This window comes from Sus scrofa, chromosome 18, assembly GCF_054392235.1.
Source record: "Sus scrofa isolate SSC_HxYL_T2T_F1_AM1 chromosome 18, Sscrofa_HxYL_maternal_Yorkshire_Landrace_v2.0, whole genome shotgun sequence".
In the NCBI taxonomy this organism is placed as follows: domain Eukaryota; kingdom Metazoa; phylum Chordata; class Mammalia; order Artiodactyla; family Suidae; genus Sus; species Sus scrofa.
Window position 1 is genome coordinate 38,921,799 of NC_139400.1, and position 24,804 is coordinate 38,946,602.

The window sequence follows — 24,804 nt, forward strand, 5'->3', positions numbered from 1 at the left end:
CTATAAGAGAAAAATATTGTATTTTTAAGCCAACAAAATTTTGGAAATTATTTTATAGCATCCGCAGGAAACTAGTACAGTGGGTGGCCAAAACTCTGAAACCTGGGATTGGAAAGAACTTAAGTGTAAAGATTCTGAGTTACTTTCTGTGATGAGTATCATAGGCTTTGTGCCCTGGTAAATTCTTAGGAAAATACGTTTTACATACAGAAGGTTATCCATTCTAACAGCCTTGGGATAGGGTTTAATTAACAAAAAGCCACACTAACAACATTGGACCTGCTCTACTTTGTCCCCTTTTCTTGAGTATCGCCAAAGCTCATGACAGTATGAGCTTCTCTTCTCATGTTACCATCCCCCGTCAAATGTCCTCCCTCACCCCTGATTTTTGGGATCTCTGGCTCTGAGAAGCGCCAATGTTTCTTCCTAACTGGTATCTTTCTTTCAGCCCCTCAAATGCCTCTGGCCATTCTTTGCACACTTCAGTCTTAGCTGAAGGAGACTCTGGTATTTCTTAAAGCTGTTGCATTTCTTGGATGCTGCTATTGTGAAGCTTTAAACCTTCAATTGTTTCTAGGAAGCAAAAAAAAAAAAAAAAAAAAAGAAAATGTCTTTCACCCAGAACTTCCTTTCCCCCAGATCTTCCTGTGGCACCAATTTCTATGCCTTGAGAGTGTACCTTTTTTTTTTTTTTTTTTTTAATTTTCCTGAAGTTTGGGTGGGAATATGAAGAAAGCATTTCATCTCCTTTGGAGCCCTCTCCTTTCTCCACCATGTAGGTTATTGTCAAATGTAAAGAGAATTGCTGCTTTTAGAAAAACAGATCTCTCACCTTCCCCTTCTGCAAATTGTCACAGATTTATGTATATCTATTCATTCTTTCCAAGTTCGCACCTTATTGTTTGATTTGTTTTTGTTTTAGAGAGCACAGCAACACTAGACACATTGAAACTCTGGTCAACTGAACCTAGATATTTCCTACTTTACATCTATTTAAATTTTGAACCCAGATAAAATATTTTATATTTTCCACCTAAATGAGTTTGACCCATTGTTATAGACTATCACACTATTAATAATAATAGCAATTTATTGAGTATATATTATGTATGGAGTACTATTAGGGGTTTAAGTTATTAAATTCTTAATAGTGATTACTAAATTATACTTTTATAATAATAAATAATTATTAAGAAAATAATAAGAATTTTATTTTTAAATGTTGATTTTGTCTTTAAGTGAATGTTATTTCTTCCAATTTTTTTTCTTTATATTTATATTTGAGTATCATCCATTCTTTTATTTCTCTGTCTTAAGTATGTTAAAAGTAACAGTTTCTATGTCAACCATTAAAATGTTACTCAAGGAATTTCCATTGAGGTTTAGTGGGTTAAGAACCCCAGTACAATCATGAGGATGCAGGTTTGATCCCTAGCCTCACTCAGTGGGTTAAGGGTCCAGTGTTGCCGCAAGCTGCAGTGTAGGTCACAGATGCAGCTCGGATCTGGCGTTGCTGTGTCTGTACAAAGCTCCAATTAGAAACCTAGGCTGGGACCTTCCATATGCTGCAAATGTGGCCCTAAAAAGGCAAAACAAAAAACAAATGCTACTCAAGATAAGTTTCCCAACTTCTGTTAGTTTGTCTCCAAGGGCCCTAACATACAGACATCCAAGGCCTGAGAGCTGTTTTCAGCATATCAAAAACTGAAAATTTGGGAGAAAACTAGGTTTGTGTTGAATTATCAATCAACTCTCTTTGGGAATGATAGTTTTAACAACTTTGAATCTAACTCATGATTGAGCTTACATAGATTTTATTACAATTAGAATGGATTATAAGAAACTTTGTGAAATGCTTTGCTGAAATAAAAAATTGCTGATGTTAAATTATAATCTTCCTGACAATCACCTTAGGAAGATATATCACCACTTTCATTTTTTTAGAATGGTATTTTAGTTACATAGAGCTGTCAAAAAAAATTACCAAAGGAGTTCCCTGGTGGCACAGTGGGCTAAAGATCTGGTGTTGTTATTGCTGTAGCTTGCTGTCGCTGCTGAGGCACCCATTCAATCCCTGACCCGGGAACTTCTGCATACCATGGATGAGGCAAAAACAAACACACAAACAAAAAAACCCCCCAAACTTGGTCACTTACAACAACAGAAATTTATTCTTTCATAGTTCTGGGGGCCAGAAGTCCAAAATCGAGGTTTCAGCAGGAGCAGTTCTTTTTGGGGGGTGAGAGGGAGATGTTTATGCTTCTCTCTGGCACAGTTACAATCTCTGCTTCCACCATCACATGTGTGTGTCTTCTCTAGGTTTTTTCTTCTCCTCCTTTCAGGATACCAGACAAACAGACTAAGGGCTCACCCTCCTCCAGTATGACCTCATCCTAACTTGCAACTTAAGTACATCAAAGACCCTATTTCCAAATAAGGTCGTATTTACAGGTACCAGGGATTAGGACTTCAACAGATGTTGACAGGGATGCAATTCACCCCATAACAAATAGAGGGAAAGAAAAATCACTAAAGTAACCAGGGTACCCATATAGAACATGAACCTAGGGCTTTTGTCTTCAAACAATATTCTTCTGACTTCATACAATACAATCACGTAGTGAATTCCATTTTATTTTTCATGACTTCTTATACTGTATAATAATATTTACAATTTCACTGGGGCTAAAAATCAAGCTCACTAGTCTCATCCAAATATATCATTTCCTGATTTTGAATAAGTTATTCTTGTCATTAACTTAGGTTCCTCGAATACTTTTCTTGTTCCAAGTAATGTTTCTGGGCCTGGACAATTTAATTATTTAGATTGGTTTGATGATCCCTATTAGCTTTCCTCTTATATTGGGCTTCAATTCCATTTTAATGATTGCTCTGTATATTCAAGTTTAAAGCATAGCTCATAGATGAGTAGTTCTGTCTTTCTCTCTGTATTTCCATTATTTCTGGGCTGTAATTTGTCACAGAAATTTTTGATGTCTTTCTAAATCAAGCTTCCCTTTACCATTCTTCTTCTATATTCTAGGAAAGGGTTGGTAGTTCAAGGGGGTGGGGGGCACAAATTGTCAAGTGCACACTATATTCAATCAGTTATTCATCCAACCAAGCAATAATTATTGGATTCCTATTATTTGCCAGGGACTGAATGAGAGGGGGGTTCTGACAACATAAAAAAAAGTCACATAAGAAATCTTGCCCTTGGAGTTCCCGTCGTGGCGCAGTGGTTAACGAATCCGACTAGGAACCATGAGGTTGCGGGCTCGATCCCTGTCCTTGCTCAGTTGGTTACGGATCCGGCATTGCCGGGAGCTGTGGTGTAGGTCACAGACGCTGCTCGGATCCTGCGTTGCTGTGGCTCTGGGGTAAGCCAGTGGCTACAGCTCCGATTAGACCCCTAGCCTGGCAACCTTCATATGCTGCTGGAGCGGCCCAAGAGATGGCAAAAAGACAAAAAAATAAATAAAGAAATCTTGCCCTTGAGGAGCTTGCATTCTAGTATGAGGGGTGCAACAGTGTTAACAGGAAATTGCAATATTGTCTGGTTACTGCTATGAAAATAGTTGAGCAAAGATGTCCCTATATACAAGAGGAGTACCTTACCCAGCTTTGAAATAATTGTTGGTACATTTTGTAATTAGTTATATTTTCTCCAATATTGTTGCAGATTATTATTTAATTTTTTGAAGGGGTATGCTGCTGTGTTGAGGACTAGAGTGATGACATTGAGCATCAGATTTTTTTTTTAATTTTTAATAGATTGTGGGCCATTTATTTCATTCTTGTACAATTATACATACAGTATCAAAGTTACTTTGAAACTACATTAAAAGGAGGATAAAAATAAAATTTAAGAAGATGCTTCAGCTGGATTAAGTGCTATCAGTTGCAGAGCAATTGATCGATTTAATGTTCTTCACAAAATGTGTTTCTGGTAAATCTTTTTTTTTTTCCTTTGGTCTTTTTGCCTTTTCTAGGGCCTCACTCACACATATGGAGGTTCCCAGGTTAGGGGTCGAATTGGAGCTGTAGCCACCGGCCTACGCCAGAGCCATAGCAACGCGGGGTCCAAGCCGCGCCCGCAAAGTACACCACACCTCACGGCAACGCCAGATTCCCAACCCACTGAGCAAGGCCAGGGATCGAGCCCGCAACCTCATGGTTCCCAGCTGGATTCGCCAAACCACTGAGCCATGATGGGAACTCCTCTACTAAATCTTAATGTGCATTACCAATGTTTATTTTTGCCTTACAGTAATATGGAACATACTAATCAAATAAGAATAGTATTATTAGAGCTGAACAACATTAACTTCTTTTTTTTTCTTTTTTGCAGATTCATGTCAATGATATAGTTCTCTAGAGAAACTCAGAAAAGCAAAGGTTGGTATGATATCCTATAAATACTTAAGCCCCAGTTTGTCTTAGGGGTTATTTAAAGATATAAATTAGAGCATTAATTCTAAATTCCCTGGGGTGTGTTTGTCTAATCCAGCCACTTCACATTATTACAGTCTCTTATGTAGTAAGAGATTATTTCATAGAAAATAGAGAGAAAAATATATTTTTCTGGATACATTGAACAGTAATATGAATGGCCATTAGCTACACTTCAGTCTCTCGAGCAGCTTCCTTGTTTTACTTTCATGGCTTTTTAAGAGGTGACTTCTAGGACAGCACTGCTCTTCTGTCTGTGATAGCTTAAGTCAGAAACGGAGTGGGAGAAATGCAGCATCTATTGTGGTCTGTTTTTCTATGTGACAGTTGTTCCTATTTTGTGTTTGTTTCTCCTTTAATGAGGATACAACTTTCATCCAGGGAGATGTATGGGTCACTTGTTAGTGCACTTAAATGCACTAAGGCACTCCAGCAGCTGGAAATTGTGACTTGTAGTTGAATTATTTTTGCACAGCGAATGGTTTTCCTTTTGACATATTTTAATATACTTGCACACTGAGAGCGAGAGTGGGTGAACAGAAAACAGACTGTTTTATTAACCCAGCAGTCACCTTTGAGGTTTGTACATGTCCACTTTTTTCTTGCCTTTGTACATAATCCCAAGAGACTGGTACCTGGCTTTGCTCAGAATAACAAAGTCAGGCACAAATCTCCAAACACAATTGTTAGCTGAATGCCCACTGTTTCTTCTCATCTTTTTTTTTTTTTAAACTTGAACATTAAGAATTGTATCTTTATGGGTGAACCATAACCATTAAAGAATGAGTTTGTTTTTCTATTTCAGTTGCTTCCCCTATCATTACTAGATTTATTTCACAATATATAATCTCAGAAGATATAAGAAAATAATTTTTTGCATTTTTTTTTGCAGAGTTTCTTTTTTAAAAAAATCTGTTAGTAGTGAGAAGAAAAATATTTTACAAGCTTTAACTAGGCTACAATTTCAACTGAAAGAACAATTAGGAAAAAAGGAGAGGAGACTTCAACTCAGCCAGGAGGCCAGGACCCAGCACACATAATTCACATAATTCCACATGCAATTTTCATACAAACCAATGTTTCAGAGGCTTTTCTCAGCAAGACCAGAAATTTCTTCAAGTCTGTTACCATCCTTTTCCAAGGTGTGTGTGTACACACACACACACACACACACACACACACACACACACACGGTCATAATTTTTAAGTAGATAATCATCTAATTTTTAATCCATACATTTTAATTATCCTCAAAAGTGGAAGAGAAAATAAGAATAAAAATCCTGAGCCTCCTTTCAGTTCTTAGCAAGTGGTTCATTTAACATCATGCACATTTTAGAACAAAGCTTCCAAAGTACGTAATTTTCCCTTTCCTATCATCATCATTATAATTTACATGATCATTAAGATAACAATAGTTCTTGATATTTTGGAACATTTTATACCATACAAAGAAGTTTGTTATCCTCTCATTTGACTGTCTTAACCAATCAGCAAGGTGTGCCATATGAGTAGAAAGGTTATTAAGAGCTATAACCTTTCTAAAGGCATTCCAAGACTTTGGAACACAAGTAAGTGCTAAGGTATAAATCAAGGATGCCATCTTTGAGTTAGAATTCTGAGTCTCTGACTCTATGATATTGGGTCTTTTAAACCATTGAGAGATAATAATTAGACCAAAAAGTGGTTATGAAGTTTGAAGATTACTTTTTATAGAGGGTCTATTTGAGTGTGCAAAGTTAACTAATGTATTTTACATGAGATTTTTGCACTAGAGTAAGAGGTTAGAGTACCTAACTTTGAAGGCTATTGTGGTGAGCATATGACCTTTTAAGGCTAGTGACTTTAAGGGGAATACACCTAGTAAACTACAGAGGCAAGATAGGAATCCATTTCTTCTGACTCCCAGTAAACTTCTGTTGTTCAGTTTAATTTAATATTTTGAGCAGCCACTTTTAATGAAATTCTTGAACTATAATTCTAGAGTACAAATATGAAGAAGAGAGATCTTGCTAAGTTTTATAATGTAGAAGGTAAATAAATAAATACAATGAAAGAAAGACTATGTACCATAGATGTGATATCTAGTCATTGTACGTAGGTTTGTTGAAGTCATAGAAGGCTTTATTATTGTGGAGGCTTTTGAGCTGGGCCCCAAAGTATTGTTACCTCCATTATCAGGGAATAGCTATATCAAAGGTGTTTACTTTTTTTTAATTTTTTAATATTTCCTATTCTTAAAAGTAAGACTATTTCATTAACTTCTAGTAAAGCTTTTGACCGTGAATGCTTATCTATTGTAAATTAAGCTTTTAAAAATTGTTGCTCCTTAGGATAATGGAGATGTTTTGTTTATAAGTATTTCTAACTATTTTGCATTTTTCTTTTTAGATTTTATAACTTTCTTTGCAAATATATATTTAATCAAGCATTCCATACTTTCTGTAGAAAAATCACATAAGATTCGGAGATCTATAATCTTTCTCTTTTCAAGGTCATCATCATTATTATCCTCATATTCACATTATCAGACAAATACATTTTTAGCACTTTGTAATAAGTGCCATGAAGAGCCATCCTGCTAATATTTTATAAGATTATTCTTAATTTTTCAGTAATCCAATAGAGTAGCTGTAAGCTTCATTTTCCAGATAATAAACTGAGGTTTAGAGATTTTAAGAAATCAGCTAAAAATTGTGCAATTAGCAAAAATGTTACTGTTCTACAGTCATTACAATATTTGCAGTTATTATTTATCCATTTGGTTGGGGTTCACTTCTTTCTCACTAGCTTTATTAATGAGGACTCAGGTGATTTCTAGTAAGACCAACCCAGTTGGAAGTAGATTAAGTCACAAAGAGAACTTGTGATTCTTATTACTGGGGAGAATAGCTGATATGGGGATGACTAGAACCAGGACTTCGAATACTGTTAAGAAACTTCAAATACCATTAAGCAGTGTCTATTTCTCATCTATGCTTTTCTCTGTATATTGTCTTTGTTTCCAGACCAGTTCTTCCTTGCACCAGACTACGTGGGCTTTGTTCCCTCTAAATTCACATCCTCACAACTTGTCAACTAGAAAAATGGGGGCTTATGTTACTCAGCTCCAGTGTGAAAAATTCCAGATAAAGATTTGCTGTGAGCATATTTCCAGCCCTTGTCCTGGTCATTAAGGTGATAGTGATGCTGTGATCAGTTTTTACTGGTTAGGTATTTGCTTTTGTGGCTATAAGGAGAAATGGGAGGGGTAGTGTGTTATTAGAATGGAGGAGGGGTGCTTTACAAACATAGCTCCAGAAATGACTATGAGTCAGGCAGTCATTCCAATCTGTGGCTATTAATACAGGCCATTATGATACCTGTTCTCATTGCCTTAGTTAATTCTCTACCAATTAATACTCTGATTATATTTGTTAAATCACATGGGCAAGGTAAAGGGGCTTTGCTTAATTTTGTCCATTAAACTAAAGTCTGGGAGTTCCCGTCATGGTGCAGTGGTTAACGTATCTGACTAGGAACCATGAGGTTGTGGGTTCGGTCCCTGCCCTTGCTCAGTGGGTTAACGATCCGGCGTTGCCCTGAGCTGCGGTGTAGGTTGCAGACGCGGCTCGGATCCCGCGTTGCTGTGGCTCTGGCTTAGGCCAGTGGCTACAGCTCTGATTCGACCCCTAGCCTGGGAACCTCCATATGCCGCGGGAGCGGCCCAAGAAATAGCAACAACAACAACAAAAGACAAAAAGACAAAAAAAAAAAAAAAAAAAAAACACAACTAAAATCTGTCAAATTTGTTTTGAACATTTGAAGTTGGTTTGACCCAGATATATTTTCTAGCTCTTAAATTTTTGCTATTTATCTAAGGTAGAAAATTCCATTTCTGATTGGGAATAGGACCAGCCTCTAAAATAAAAATAATTGAAAATCAACACATACTGGGTAGTTTTTAGACTCCGTATAAATGTTATGTGGAGAGACAAACCTTACACAATGGGCCCATTTGGTCAACTATGTCTTTGGTTAGTATGTGCTAGTGTTTCAGAGACTGATCAATGCTATGTAATGTGATAAAAAATTTAAATTCTGGGTTTAAATAGTCAAGGATCAAACTCTTGTCTGATTTTATGAAGGACTTCTCACTTTGAAGCTCTATTTGAAGCTCACACTTTTCACTTTTCAAATGCTGAAGCACACTACTGTAAAAGATTCTGAGCCTTAGAGACTCATACTGTGCTAGCATGTTAAATACTATATCATGAAACTTACACACATTGTAATATAAGTTTCAAAAAATTTATTAATTTGCTTTAAAGAGTAAAATTTGGGAAGTTCCCTTGTGGCGCAGCATGTTAAGGATCTGGCTTTGTCCTTCCAGCAGCATGGGTTGTTGCTGTTCTGTGGGTTTAATCCTAGGTCTGGGAATTTCATGTGCTGCAGGTGTGGCCAAAAAAAGAAGGAAATTTGGGTGTTTTAGAGTGTTCTTTAAAGTGGAACTATCATGGGTCCATCTTGTGCTGAATATGAATGGAGAGACTCCACGTAGTTCTCCATCCTCTTGAAGTGTCTAATTTTGTTTTGTTGATAATTGGTAGGGAGGATAAAAATTATGAGAAAAGTATAGTTTCTTTCTTTTCCATAAGGATTTCAAGCTTTTCTTGAATTCCTCACTCCCAATGTCATATCTTACTAGGTGGTCAGAGGTGTTAAGAGTTGGCAATGAGGAGATGACTAATTGGGGAGAAAATACTGGGATAAAAACTTAACTTTCTAATTAAAAGTGTCTCAGAGCCCTTCAGTTAAAAGTGATTGTTTTCAGGTTAAATCTGTCTCCTTTTTGCAAACACTGCCTTTCATAGGTATGAGGTGAAACTTAACTTTGTATGCCCTCTGACCCGGATAACTTCCTCCCCTGAGGCTCCTTGCCTGGCCAGACTACCAGGCTTCCTGTGGCTCCCACTACCAACTCTATGGCTAATGTGATTCACGGTCTGTTTTCTCAGCAGAGGCAGCATCAATGATCAATGCCAGTGGACCTTGGGCCTCAGTCACAGAGCCCAGGGGGTCCTTTGGAAGACTTGTCAAGTCATTTTTTCTGATATGCTATGGTCACTCAACAATATCACAAATGGAAAGTGGATCCCAAATCCCTCTTATTTATGTTTTTTCTTCTCTCAAGTGGGGTTTCTGCCCTTGTGCAAACTCTCCACTGCATATACAAAAATGATTTTGTCCCAGAACAGGAAATTGGGACCCTCATATCCATTGTCTTATCTCCCTTTGTCTGCTTTCTCTATATATGTATATATATTTTTGGTGGAAATACATTACTTTTCCTTGCTTGGTCTGCCAAGAACTTCCTTCACCTTCATTTTTCCAGTGATAGCATTTGCCTTTACTTTGCTCTGGAGTTATAGGAGAGCTGTAGGGAAAGGAGTTGGGATACAGAAAAAGAAAAATTCACAAGAGGTATATATCAAAGAATATTTACCCCTATATGCTATACAGGTAAAACTTAGGGAATAAGAGAAAATAGTAAAAAAAATAAAAATCTAATCACAGAATCAGTTGCTTAATCTTCCATGCTTAGATCCCATTTTCTAGTTATACTTTGAGTGTTCTAAATTTGTTCAATAAACTGTAGGATTTGGTCATTTCCTTCAGGTAGAAATTTCATTTACATTTATGCTGAACAACCTTTCGAAGTTACCTGTTTCAAAAACCTCTTAAAACCCTTGATTTAAAAAGAAAAATAAAACTAAGACTTGAAAAATACATTACATCCAGTGGTCTGTGTGTTATACCTTACATACTTTAAAATCTCCTCTGCTTCTAGTGTTGATGAAAGGGTTAGAAACTTCAAAAGCTGTAGAGCTGAAAAACGTAAAATAAGAATTATACATTGTCTATAAAAAGCTTTCTTTGTTTTGATCAGAATTAAGACTTTTTTCCATAAAGTTCCCTTTTGTTATAAATATGAGGAATGCATGCTTGGACTTGAGCAAATGCAGCTACTGTTATCTGATGATGAGTAATGGGTGAACAGAAGTGGTAGCTGTGGCTTAAGTTCATCCAAGTTATGATCAACTTCATAATCAGGAAGTCTCAGGAAGATACCTAATCCCCATTGTATTGTCTGAATAATACTTTTTATACGCCTGAGAGCAGTAGCATCTAATACCCTGTGAAATATCTTCATAACTCAAAAGCTTACTAATGGAGGAAGATGGCTCACTGAAGCCAAAGGGGACAAGAGTGGGAGTCACCTGTTCCCTTGGAGACCTTAAATATAAGAAAGTCTGCCACTGTGATTCTTATTAATCAATACCTGCTTTTCAGGGCCTGTCTCCATCTTAGGTAATGAAGAGTTATACAACCTTGTGGCATCCATAGAAGTTATAATATTAATGTTCTTTTTCTTCACTATGATTGGCCTATAATTTTAGCCTAGTTTCCTTTTACTTATCTTGAAACATAGAAAATTGGTCTCCTTTAACTTTATAATCTCCCTCCATAAATGTGGATACTATTGTCCATTTTCAACTTTTCCTTGTATGTCTCCTTCTTAAGGCTTTTAATAAATTACTATGACAAAATTATTATGATTTCAAATTTCAAGAAATCTTTAAAATTCTCATAGCTTCTTGAAAACTCATAATGAGATTAACCAAAAATTTTTTCAGTAGTTTTAAAATAATATGTGCTTAACCTATAACTTTATTTTGCTAATTTTTTGTACCAACACAGCTATCTTCATTTTAAATTACACATCAAATATGTAAGCCCAGGTATATATATGCTAATTATTTCAGGTAGCTTTCACTAGATAAATCATGATGTCTAGATGTGGTAATAGACCTTGTGGGTGAAATCTCAAATATGAGTAATTTAAAAAAGCAGGAATAGTATACCTTTCCATTCCAATTTACATTTTTATTTTTTATTTCTTTTATTTTTTGGCCATGCACATGGCATACAGAATTCCTGGGCTAGGGATGTAAACTGTACCATATCAGGAACCTGAGTCATACCAGCGACAACACCAGAGCTACCAGCAATTTGGCAGAGAAATTTTTCACTTTCTTGTCTTATTAGAAACAAAAGTAACTATTTTCTGCCTCTTGACTGATGGAAGAAAATTTTGAGGTTATAATCTCAAATAAGGACCTCATGTCTTGTTTTTCCATGTTAAAAACTGAGGATGATTTATTAAACTTTGAAAAGAGATGAATACAGTAGAATTAATATTTTATGGTAAAAATTATATTTCTTAAGATTAAATTACATACAAAGGGGTAAAAGCAAGCAAAGCTTAGAATCTTCCTTAAGAATAAACTTTGGATCTGCTCTAACACATGAACAAATGCTCTCCTGACTCACAATTTTCAGACATTATTGAATGGCCAAATCATTTTTGTCCAGAATTTTCAAAGCACTTATTACTTGTGTCTAATTATAGTCATAGAAATATACCCATAACATCCTCAAGAATTTTCTAATTCTGAGATATCGCTTAATGCTTGTTAATAATTTATAATATATTCATTATTGTTCCCCAGCCACAGTCCCAAGCTTTTTTCAGAAGTCAATGCTATTTTAAAATTAAAAATTCCTTTGCTTGTTCTTGTGAACAAAAACATTCCTCTTCTTTCTCCAACCAATTATTTAGATAGTCAATCAGGTCTGCTATTGAGGCAAATAGTTTAAATATTTTTAAACTTTAATCCTTGAATTATGATAGCTACAGATATGTTAAACTTATTTAAAATGGTTACTTTCAGATTCTACCTTCATCTTCTTTTCTTCCATTACTGTCGGAACATATTGCAATTGCCTTCTTTCTTCACTGTTATTAACTTTTCCCCTTTTATCAGTAAAAAGATCATGCTTTCTTTGATTCTCTTATTGATATTTTAAAAGAACTTTTTTCCCTCTCTTGCTGTCTTTCTCGGGCAAGTACCATCTCAATTGTACTTTGTCATTCATTGTCCGGTCTTTGTGTCCCTTCTCTCATCCCAGCCTAGTTTTTTCCTTTTACTTTTTTTGAGGGAGGGGGGAAAGTAGGGGGCACTGGTGTTGGGGAATTCACATCAGTATCAGGCCTTAAGCAAAATGCACTCATTTCAAATGGAAATTGCAGTTTATATCAAAAAGGCAAAGTTTCTCGATAGCAGTAAACTGGAGCTTTATGTAACACTTACTCATCTAAAGAAATTTTAGAATAGAACTTCTAAATAACTAATAACCGGAAAATTCTGATCTTGGGCTTAGTTGCTGAAGATAAGGAAAGACATCTGCTTCAGTACCCCCATCTGGCTTTTACACATGCATTTCCGACGCAGTATGCTCTTGCTCTTTCTTTTATCTATGCCCATCTGCTTGTATGGCATGTTCCCACCCTAACATATTTTCAGACCCTTGCCATAGGGCAGAAGTGCCAAGCAATTATTTGTTGAGATAGATAGCCCACATAATACTGTAAGTGACATCTGTTCTGTAGGAAATCCCTCCCTTGTGGCAGCAGTGTCGTATTGGCAGCTCATAGGAATATCAGAATTGACATACAGGAACAATTGAATGTTTCATCTTATCCTGAATTCTTACTCAGAAAGCATCCAATACCAGATGCTTTAGAGGGCCTGTAACCCCCTGACTCTTTCTCTTTTTCTCTCTACACCTATGATAATTGGCAATACTACACTATGGGGACCGTTTCTTCCTGACCCCAGCTGGTAACCAAATTATGCCCTAAAGCATGGAGATTGGCATATTTTAAAGTTTATTGTAGCTAAGATGGTGAAAAATGAGATGTTTTTCATATTAATATGCTTCCTAGATTGAGCTAAATTATAGCTTGTATAATAAATTTCACAATTTACACTTAATAACATTATTTGGCAAAATTACAATGACAGATGAGCATTTTAATCTTTTTAGATTGTTGATCTTTATGTTTGGCAATTGGTTCTTCTTTTTTAAACTACTTCAAAGATGATAAGGAAAACAGTCCCCAGTCCAAAATGGTTCAAGACTTGAATCTTTGTGTAAAGCTATAGTTGGTAAAGTTTCTGAATTTATTGATTTTTAGTCATGTGATGTTCAAAACTCAGACAGAATTTGAAGCCAAAATCATTATTGGCATATTAAAAATACACTATGTAAGGTAAGTTCTTAATAAGTTCACATTTAATTCAATTTTCCACACCATCTACATTGATACTATTATTCTCTTCAGTGATTCTCACTATAGCATGAACATATCATCTCATAATATCTTCAGATTTTAAAAAGTTAGAATGTATAATTATGAAGGGTTTTCAGAATTAGAGTTGATGTGAAAGTACTCAGTTATGTAATTGAATCAACCCATTTACTCAAGTTTATGTTTAAGATTTAAATATTTAGTAATAATAAGCTATCTCCATTATGTGTTGTGGCGATACCTACTAATATGAAAATTAGTGACCTAAAACAACTATTTTACCTCTTTGTGATTTTCTGGGTCAGCAGATATGGGCAGTTCATTTCAGTGATTCCTTTGCGTACTACCTGATGACTATCCTGAGGATCAATTGTCTAAGAAAGACAGCCTCACTCAAAATTCTTGGTTTTGGCTGTCTGCTGGACCATTTGTCCCTAGTAGGGTAACTTGGCTTTTTCATACATAGCAGGGTTCTAAAAGCAGGAGGTAACTGAGCCAGGCTTAGTGTGATTGGGTTCTATTTGCTAATATTTTTTTGAACAATTTTTCATGTATTTTCATAAGTGTTGTTTGTCTCTAGTTTTCTTTCTTGTATTGTCTTTGAGTAATGCTGGGCTCATACAATAAGTATTTTGTGCTTTCTGTTTAGGAAGATTATTAATTATTGACACATTTTTTAAAAAATACATATATGCACATTCAGATTGTCTGTGCTTTTTTTTTTTTTTCTTTTTTTAAAAATCTTTTTAGGCCCACACCCATGGCATCTGGAGGTTCCCAGGCTTGGGATGGAATCGGAGCTGTAGCCACTGGCCTACACCACAGCCACAGCAACACTAGATCCTTACCCCACCAAGGGAGGCCCAGGATTGAACCTGAGTCCTCATGGATGCTGGTCAGATTCCTTTCCAGTGAGCCATGATGGGAACTCCTGTCTGTGCTTTTCTGTGTGAGTTTTGGCAAATTATGCTTTTCAAGAAATTGGTCCATTTAATCTAGGTTAAATTTGTGAGCATAGAGTTGTTTATAATATCCCTTTATTATCTTTTTATGTCTATGGACTCTTTAGTGATGTCCCTCCTTCATTTCTGATATTAATAATTTGTGTCTTTCTCCTTAGACTCACTATTGATTTTATTGACATTTTCAGAGAACCGGCTTTTGCTTTTGTAAATTTTCTCTATTGATTTCCTGTTTTCAATTTTATTGATTTCTGCTGTAATTTATTGTTTTTTTTTATAATTATTTACTTTGAATTTAATTTACTCTTTTTCAGATTCCTTAGTGTGGAATCTTAGATTATTGATTTTAGATTTTTTTCTTTTTAGCCTACTCATTCAGTGCTATACACTTCCCTCTCAGCACTGCTTTCACTGCATTCCCAAAATTTTGTTGTGTTTTAGTTTTCATTTAGTTTAAAATATTTTTTAGTTGCTCCTGCATTTTCCTTTTTGACTCATGTATTGTTTAGAAGTATGTTGTTTAATCTCCAAATATTTGAGAGTTCCATGCTTTCTTATATGATTTCTAATTTAAATTTCCTGTGATTTGAGAAAATATACTGTATGATTTCTATTCTTTTAAACTTGTTAAGATATGCTTTATGGCCCAGAATATTGGTGAATTTTTCCATGTAAGCTTGCGAAAAATATGCATCTTGCTATTGTTGAATGGAGGAGGCCATAGATGCTAATTATATCCAGTTGATGGATAGTATTTTTTCGTCCAACTATGTCCTTGGTGATTTTGTGCCTGCTAGGTCTTTCCACTTCTGATAGAAGGGTGTTAAAGTTTGCAACTATAATACTAGATGCCTATTTCTCCTTCAAATTCTATCAGTTTTGCCTCATGTATTCTAGTTAGGTGCATGCATGCATGTTAAGGGTCATTACGTCTTCTTGGAGAGTTGACTCTTTTCTCATCATGTAATGCCTCTCTTCATCTCTGATAGCTTCCTTTGACTGAAGTTCTCTTTGTCAAATATTAATATAGCTACTCCCACTTTCTATTGAGTAGTGTCAGTATCGTATATCTTTCTCCATTCATTTATTTTTAATCTATATCTTACAGATTAAAATGTGTAATCTTTATATTTAAAGTGAGTTTCTTATAGACAACATATAGTTAGATCTTTTTTGTCTTTTGAGGGCCGCACCTGCGGCCTATGGGGGTTCCCAGGCTAGGAGTCTAATCAGAGCTGTTGCTGCTGGCCTACACCACAGCCATAGCAAAGCGGGATCTGAGCTGCATCTGCGACCTACATCACATCTCACAGCAATACCAGATCCTTAACCCACTGACCAAGGCCAGGGATCATAGTTCCTAGTCGGATTTATTTCCACTGCATCACAATGGGAACTCCACTTGGGTCTTATTTTTTTATCCACTTTGACAACCTTTGTTTTTTAATTGAGGCATATAGATCACTGACATTCAAAGTGATTGCTGATGTGGTTAGATAAATATTTACCATATCTGTTACTGTTTTCTCTTTGCTGCCCTTGTTCATTGTTTCTGTTTTTGCCTTTCACTCTTTTTCTGTCTTGTGGTTATCACTGAGCATCTTATGTGATTCTATTTTATCTTCTTTTTTAGCTTATCAATTATACTTTTGAAAAAAATAATTTTAATTTTTGACCTAGAGTTCACAATATGCATTTACAAGTAATCCAAGTTCATTTTCTTATTCTTTTTTTTTTTTTTTTTTTTTGGTCTTTTTAGGGCGACACCCACGGCATATGGAACTGAAGCTGTCGGCCTATACCACAGCCACAGCAATGCGGAATCCAAGCCTTGTCTGCGACCTACACCACAGCTCACAGCAATGCTATATCCTTACCCACTGAGCAAGGCCAGGGATCAAACCCATGTCCTCATGAATACTAGTTGGGTTTGTTACCACTGTGCCACCACAGGAATTCCCTAGTTCATTTTCTTCAAATAACACTATATTGCTTCACAGTAATGAAAGTACCTTATAATAGCAAAATAATTCTAATTCCTCTTATTCTTTGTGTCATTGCTGTCAACCATTTTACTTAAACATACACATGAATATACACTTCTTAATATATTTTGAATAAACTATTTTCAGTTAGATCAATTAAGAATAAGAAAAACATGACAGATGAATGGATTAAAAAAATAGATAATGGAATATTAAGCAGCAACAAAAAAGAATGAAATAATGACATTTGCAGCAAAATGTATGCAACTAGAGCTTATCATACTAAGGGGAGTCAGAAAGAAAAAGACAAATACCATCTGATATCACTTATATGTGGAATCTAAAATATGGCAAAAATGACCCTATCTACAAAACAGAAACAGACTCACAGACAAAGAGAATAGATTTGTGATTGCCAAGAGGGTTGGGGGAGGGAGTGGGATGGACTGGAAGTTTGGTATTAGTAGACACAAACTATTACTTTTATTTTTTATTTTATTTTTTTTTTTGTCTTTTTGCTATTTCTTGGGCCGCTCCCACGGCATATGGAGGTTCCCCGGCTAGGGGTCGAATCAGAGCTGTAGCTGCCAGCCTACACCACAGCCACAGCAACACGGGATCCGAGCCGCGTCTGCAACCTACACCACAGCTCACGGCAACGCCGGATCATTAACCCACTGAGCAAGGGCAGGGACCGAACCTGCAACCTCATGGTTCCTAGTCAGATTCGTTAACCATTGCGCCACCACGGGAACTCCAGACACAAACTATTACTTTTAGAATGAATGAGCAATGAAATCCTACTGTGTAACACAGGGAACTATACACAATCCCTTGGGATAGAACATGATAGAAGATAATTGGGAAAAAGAATGTGTATACATATATGACTGGGTCACTTTGCTGTGTAGCAGAAATTGGCACAACACTGTAAATCAACTATACTTTAATAAAATGGAAAATCTTTTAAAAAAGCCAATCACACACACAAAAAGAAAAACAAATGCTTTATTTTACTTTCACTTAATTCTTATTCTCTTTCTTTATGTAGATTTGAGTTTCTGACCCTATATCATTTTCCTTCTCTATTAATTTCTTGGAATTCCTGTTGTGGCTCAGTAGGTTAAGACTCCAATATATTGTCCATGTAGTTGTGGACTTGATCCCTTGCCTTGCTCAGTGGGTTAAGAGCTGGGCATTGCTTCAAGCTGTGTCATAGGTCACAGATGAGTCTCAGATCCGGCATTGCTACGGCTGTGGTGGCATAGGCCAGCAGCCTCAGCTTCAATTTGACCCCTAGCCAGGGAACTTCCATATGCCACAGGTGCAACCCTAGCAAGAAAAAACAAACAAAAAAAGAATTTCTTACATTTCTTGCAAGGCAGGTCTCTTGGCCAAAAATTCCCTCAATTTTTGCTTGTCTGAGAAAAAATATTTATTTCCCCTTCACTTTAAATGATAATTTCACAGAGTACGGGATTCTAAGGCTGGTAGTGTTTTTTTTTTTTTTTTTACTCCTAATACTTTGAATATTTTACTCCATACTTTTTTTGCTTGCATTTTTTTCTAAGAAGTTCTTGTAAATCTTATTTTTGTTCCTCTATAGGTAAGGTGTTTCTGTTCTCTAACTTCTTTCAAGTTTTTTTTTTTTTTTCCATTGATTTTCTAATGTTTGAACATGATATGCCTCGTTGTAGTCTTTTAAGCATTTACCTGCTTGATATTCTTTGAGCTTCCTGGATATGCGGTTTGGTGTCTGACACTAATTTGAGGAAATTCGCAATCGTTATTGCTTCAAATATTTCTTCTGTCCCTCTTTCTCTTTCTTCTCCTTCTGGTATTCCCATTATGTGTTATCTTACAACATTTATAGTTGTCCCATAATTCTTGAATATTCTGTTCTGCTTGTTTCAGTCTTTGTCTGCTTTCCTTTTCACCTTTGGAAGTTTCTATTGTCATATCCTTAAAACTCGGAGATTCTTTCCTTGGTTATGTCCAGTATGCTAATAAGCCTATCAAAGATTTTATTCACTTCTAGTACAATGTTTTTGATTTCTAACATTTCTTTTTCATTCTTTTTTAAAATGATTTCCACCTCTCTGTTTATATATTATCTATGTGTTCTTATATGTTGCATACTTCTTCTATTAAAGCCCTAAGCATGTTAAATCACAGCTTTTTTTTTTTTTAATTCCTGGCCTTATAATTGCAACATCCCTGCCATATTTTATTCTATTCTGACACTTGTTTAATTGCCTCAAACTGTGTTTTTCACCTTTTAATATGCCTTATAATTTTTTTGTTGAAAAGTGGACATGATATATTGTGTGAAAGTATCTGCTATGAAAAGGTCTTTAGCAATATAGTGGTAAGTTGTGGGAGTAAGGGAAACATTCTATAGTCTGTGATTAAGTTCCAGTCTTTTGGTGAGATTAAGCCTCTGGACTGTGAACTTCTTTCTTTGTTATTTTTATTTATGTATATTTTTATGTTTTTATTTTATGATTTTTATTTTTTATTATAGTTGGTTTACAGTGTTCCTTCAATTTATACTGTACAGCAAAGTGACCCAGTCTCTCTCTCTCTCACACACACACACACATGCACGCACACACATATATATATTATTTTTCTTATATTATTTTCCATCATGTTCCATCACAAGTGACTAGATATAGTTCCCTGTGCTATACAGCAGGATCTCATTGCTTATCCAGTCCATATGCAGTAATTTGCATCTATTAACCCAAAACTCCCAGTCCATCCCACTCCCTCCCCCTCCCCCTTGGCAACCACAGGTCTGTTCTCCAAGTCCATGGATTTCTTTTCTGTGGAAAGGTTCTTCTGTGCTGTATATTAGATTCCAGATATAAGTGGTATCATATGGTATTTGTCTTTCTCTTTCTGACTTACTTCACTTAGTATGAGAGTCTCTAGTTCCATCCATGTTGCTGCAAATGGCATATTTAACCTTCTTACTTTCTTAATCCCCACTTCCATATACTCTAGGTGGGACAAGATGGATAGGTGGGGCTGAAGTTGTATATTTACTTCTCCCAGTAGGTTAGGATCTGATAAAACAGTTTCTTCTGAGGGAAGGTCTTATTAGGAATAAAAGAAATCTCTAGTGTATTTAAAAATGGCTACTATTCACATCCTTTGGCCAGAGACAGGAGGGAATTTTTCTCTGATTATTCATCATGAGAACTTAGAAGAGTTCCTGAAGGTAAAACTCATGGGAGTGGGAAATTACATATGTCCGGGTACCCTTGGGCCTTTTAAGTCTTCTTCATGTCCTCCCTGAGCTTCCAGCAATTCATCAATTACAGTTTAGGTTTTTCTACCATGCTACTCGTTCCCAAGGAGGTTTCTGCTTATGGAGTTCTGCTTGAGTAAGTTGTGATTCTCTGTATCTGCCTGTCCATCTCTCCAATTTAGGGGGCAAGAGTTCACCTTGTGACTTCATTTTTCTGAGAGTTTTAAGAAAAGTTGTTGATTTTTCAGTTTGTTCACTTTTCACAAGTTTTTAGGATGGAGTGACTACTTCTGAGCTTCTTATATTTGGACCAGAAACCAGAAGTTACACACTTACTTATGTCTTGTTTTTGCAGTTGGTTTAGAGGTGTTAGTGAAATGTTTTTCATTTTAATAAAACAGAGACACTTCACAGAGAAAGTGGGTTTTGAGGTGAGCTAAGGCAACAAAGTTTTGAAAATTCAGTGGTTTTATGGTTAAATATTAAATTGCATTTTGAAAAGGTCAACCTCTAAAAGGAATATTAAGTAACCAACTCTGTATTATAAATTCTATAAATCTTGGATACAATTTAATGATATCTTTGCAAGTGGGTATTACACCTGTTAATTAAAGTTGAAAAAATAACCAACATCCTCATTATTAGTATCTATAAGTAGCAATTCATCTGCTGGGTATCCCAGGCATATATATTTAAAGCACAATGTGCTACATAAAATCAGTGATAGTCAGTTTAATTAGCATCTGACTGGAGTTAGCAATTTAACTTCAATTTATAGGATAAAGGTTAGGTGTGGTGAGCTCATTCTATAATACTGGCGCTATTAAAATAATGAACAGTAAATTGACCACTGAATAAAAAATAAGAGTAGAGGAAAACCATCTACAAGTTTGGTAATCTGTAAAGCTACTACATCCCTATGAAAATGTATTCTAATTTTTTTTTCTTTTTGTCTTTTTAGGGCAGCACCCAAGGCATATGGAGGTTCCCAGGATAGGGGTCAAATTGGTGCTACAACCACTGACCTACACCACAGCCACAGCAATGCCAGATCCAAACCGTGTCCCCAACCTACACCACAGCGCACAACAATGCCAGTTTCTTAACCCACTGAGTGAGGCCAGGGATCGAACCCACAACCTCATGGTTCCTAATTGGATTTGTTTCTGCTGCACCATGATGGGAACTCGTAGTCTAATTTAATTTTAAAAAATGCATTTGTCTTTATGTGGTGGTACTTAAAAAACCTGAAGTCTAGTCTAGTCCTAGGTATAATGAGAAAAAAGTAATCACATTCACAGCAGTTGGTCTTAACCATCTGACTTCAAACCAGTTCTGATTTTTATAAAATTATTCAGGTTACCAGATGTTGGGGCAAATTCTCTGTACTGTTTATAATCTCACATTCAGGAATCAAGATTATTTAACCTCCTTAGTGTATTTTAAACTAGCTCATATATTATTTGGGAGTTCCGGTTGTGGCTCAGAGGATAAGATCCCCACATTGTCTCTGTGAGGATGCAGGTTTGATCCCTGACCTCACTCAGTGGGTTAAGGATCTGGCATTGCTTGCAAGCTGTGGCATAGGTCACAGATGCAGGTCAGATCTGGTGTTGCCTTGGCTGTGGCATAGGTTGTGGCAGCTCTGATTTGACTCCACTTCTAGCCTGGGAACTTCCATATGCTGCAAGTGCGGTTGTAAAAACAAACAAACAACCTCATATGTAATTTTTTTGGTCTCCAAACTATCTCAGTGGTTTTTAAATGTGTTCCTTATCCTTTCAAATTGTTCTTGTAGTGTTTGCTTTCATAAACTCATCTCACTTGTACAGCCCAGAAAAAAAAGGAAAACTAAACAAAACAACAACACTCTATGTTTTGCAACTATCTTTAAAAATCTGGCATCTTAGGAAGATGAAATAGGTGAACATAACTAAATTTCTGATACTGACTTTCTTCTGGGAATGGTTATGTCTATAACAAACTATTAGAGCTTGTGTATTTCCTAAGGTATATCTACCTCAGCATACATTTTCCTAACATTCGCTTAGACTCATTTCACTTTTAGAGCTTCAAAAATCAATGAGGTTATAATAGTTAGGGAGAAAGTAGAGGTTTTTCTATAAAAAGTGAGAGATTATTTTGGGCATAAACAGATGTGAGGAAAAAGAGCATGGAATATGAAATCACAAAGAGAATATGTATGCATTTGGTAAGAGCAAAATGACAAAGCAATAAAATTAAACAAACAAAAGAAACAGAAAACAAAAGCAAACCCACTCAAAAACCACATAGCAAGATAGCAGGGTAAGTCATTATTAAATTGTAGACTAGGTAAATTTAATCTTCAGTATACAAAGTCAAATTTTGCATTCTTATTTTTCTTCTTAGAGCCCTTTTTTGCTCATTTTGTTGCCTTGTGACTTTATGATCTCTCTTCCTCATATATGTGTCCTTGAGAAATTCTCTTTTGCTTTAAAAAACAAAAAATGAAGCCTCTTGTACGAATATATCTGTAGATTATTCTTTTACTTTCCATTTTTAAGTATGTATTTTCTATAGACCACACTGTAGAGTTTATGTATCATCTTCTGGTCTCATGGAAGTCACGTCTCCTCTCTTACCAGGAAAATTTCCCTTGAGGACAAGGTCCAAGTCTACTGCTTTCTTTGAAATATCAAAGTACTCATCTGCAGATGTACTAACTCAATAGGTACTCAGTAAATGTTAATTGGGTGAATAAATGAGCCAAAGAAAGGTATGCAAATTCTTTTACCTTTGTTAAGAATGATTATTCTTTCTTAGGGCTGTTTTAAATTGCTGTAAGGGCATTTGGTGGGGCAGTTTGTTAATCTAACTTGCTTTTTGTTTGTAGAAGCTGTGGAAGTTAGCTGGTTATATAATAATGATCATACTCGTTTTGTAGTATACTTTTTGGACACAGGATTAGAGATCCAATTTGACAATTTCTCAGTGACTTTTGAAGTGATGTATATTTTTTACATTAAAAAATATGGGTAAAGATAGCAGTAGTGACCATCATGTTTACTTGGTGGAGATTGCCCAACTTAATTTTATTAAAGATTATTAAGATGGTGAGTATCTCTTTTAGTCATGGCTCTGATTTTAAGTCAGAAGAATACTACCAAGAAAGAATATATATATTGAGTAAAACTTCAGTTCATAAACACACACACACACACATCCTTCTTTTTAAACGTTGGTTTTAAAGTTTTACCATAATGGGAAAGAAATATCTTAGCTCAAAATTAAAATGCTAAAATATATGATTATGCTTATTTTGCCTCAGGTAATATATTTATTTGGAATTAGTAGAAAACATGAAAGATGTATTTGTCAAGATTTTTAGCTATTAAAATCTGCAGTTCCAGGGCAGTGTTTTAATCCTGTTAAAGCTAATTGAAAGGATTCTGCAGGCTTTGTCAGTTAGGTAAAGTTCAAGTTGTAACTAATATTAAAGTCAGAAAAATATAAGAACCCAAAGTAATGTGTAAATTGTGCCATATATTCTTTCCACTTGAACCTAGGGCAGTGTGAAAGAGTGCTTTCTGAGTTCACAGGGCAGTTCACTGGAGATATTGGGATGAGATCTGATCTCCGAAAGGACGGTTAGTAGGTAAAAAAGACCCCTGTGTTTGGAAGTTTAAATTATGTCTTTATGGGTCCAGTAGCTCTACTAAAGACAAAAGTCTGACAGTGTTTCCATTAAAACACAACTTTCCAGAGCAAACACTGTGTCAGTGTAAAAATTTGTTCTAAGCTAAATTTGGCATCTAGATTCTAGGCTAGAAGCTTTTTTTCTTTTCCTTTCAGAAATTCATTTGGGCCAGTTTAGTGCTTAATGGTTAAAGGGGATGAATATATGAATATATGTCCAATTGCCTTTTTTTGGTTTTTTTTTTTTTTGGTAGTAATGAAATTATTTTTTCATTGGTATGTGTAACTGGACAATTTAATTTTTTCCTATACAACTAAACAGACAAGTTTATAAAAAGAGCAGTTTGGAATGAGGAATATTTTCAATCTTGAATGATTCTGCATATTGGGTTAAGGGATTAGTGTTCTTATTTTTATTTTTTATTTTTTATTTTATTTATTTATTTATGTATTGCTTTTTAGGGCCACACCCTCAGCATGTGGAGGTTCCCAGGCTAGGGGTCCAATTGGAGCTACAGCTGCCGGCTACGCCAGAGCCACAGCAATGCAGGATCCAAGCCGTGTCTGCAACCTACACCACAGTTCACCCCAACACCAGATCCTTGACCCACTGAATGAAGCCAGGGATCAAACCCACAACCTCCTGGTTCCTAGTGGGATTCGTTTCCTCTGCACCATGATGGGAACTCCTATTTATATTTATTTTTTTTAATTCATATTAAAGGTGTTTTTCCATTTAGAATGCAACTCAGTCAATTTTGACATCCATTTGGAAGCCAAATATCTTTGTCTACATAGGATTTTAGTCTCTGGTCTTATTCTCCCATGGACAGATTTTGTATATAAATAATACTGATTTTCTAATGGCAGAGACATTACAAATACTTATGAATTGACTGTGTTAAGAATCTCTTGTTAGTGATGACCTAACTCAAGGAAAAGCAAATTGCAGGAAAATACAATCCTAAATTTCTGTGTGAAAGGCAGGACCAATAATTTATTGGTCTTTATTTTTATATAGGATCTTACATTATTTAATAGGTTTTGCCACAAAACCAAAAGCTCTGAATAGTCTAACCTGTAAGATTTTTAAAAGACCACTTTTGATGCTAACACTATTTCTCACTATATTATTTGATGTTCTTTACACAATTCTGAACTATATGATGGATTTTCCTAGAGGAATTTTTTTTATGCACAAAGTCTTGGAAGAAAGAATATTTTCTGTGTATTTTCTTTTAAGTCCTCAATTTAGATTTCTAGAATAACTGCTTA

At 35.6% G+C, this 24,804-nt stretch overlaps 1 protein-coding gene across 8 annotated transcripts in view; it reads left to right on the forward strand.

Annotated features, from left to right (window-relative positions):
- The window catches only part of TFEC (transcription factor EC), a 631,163-nt gene that overhangs the window by 484,663 nt on the left and 121,696 nt on the right, over positions 1-24,804 (forward strand). For 6 of the 8 annotated variants that reach the window (XM_085006038.1, XM_085006036.1, XM_085006041.1 and 3 more), the window contains one exon: positions 4,352-4,398. Coding sequence is in view for 2 of the 8 variants with exons in the window: in XM_085006034.1 (XP_084862160.1) it covers positions 22,595-22,609 (15 nt within the window). In the remaining 6 variants the exon portion in view is untranslated. Of the gene's footprint in view, positions 1-4,351; positions 4,399-22,478; positions 22,610-24,804 lie in introns of all 8 variants that reach the window. The other 2 variants (XM_085006034.1, XM_013990837.3) reach the window with 1 other exon arrangement.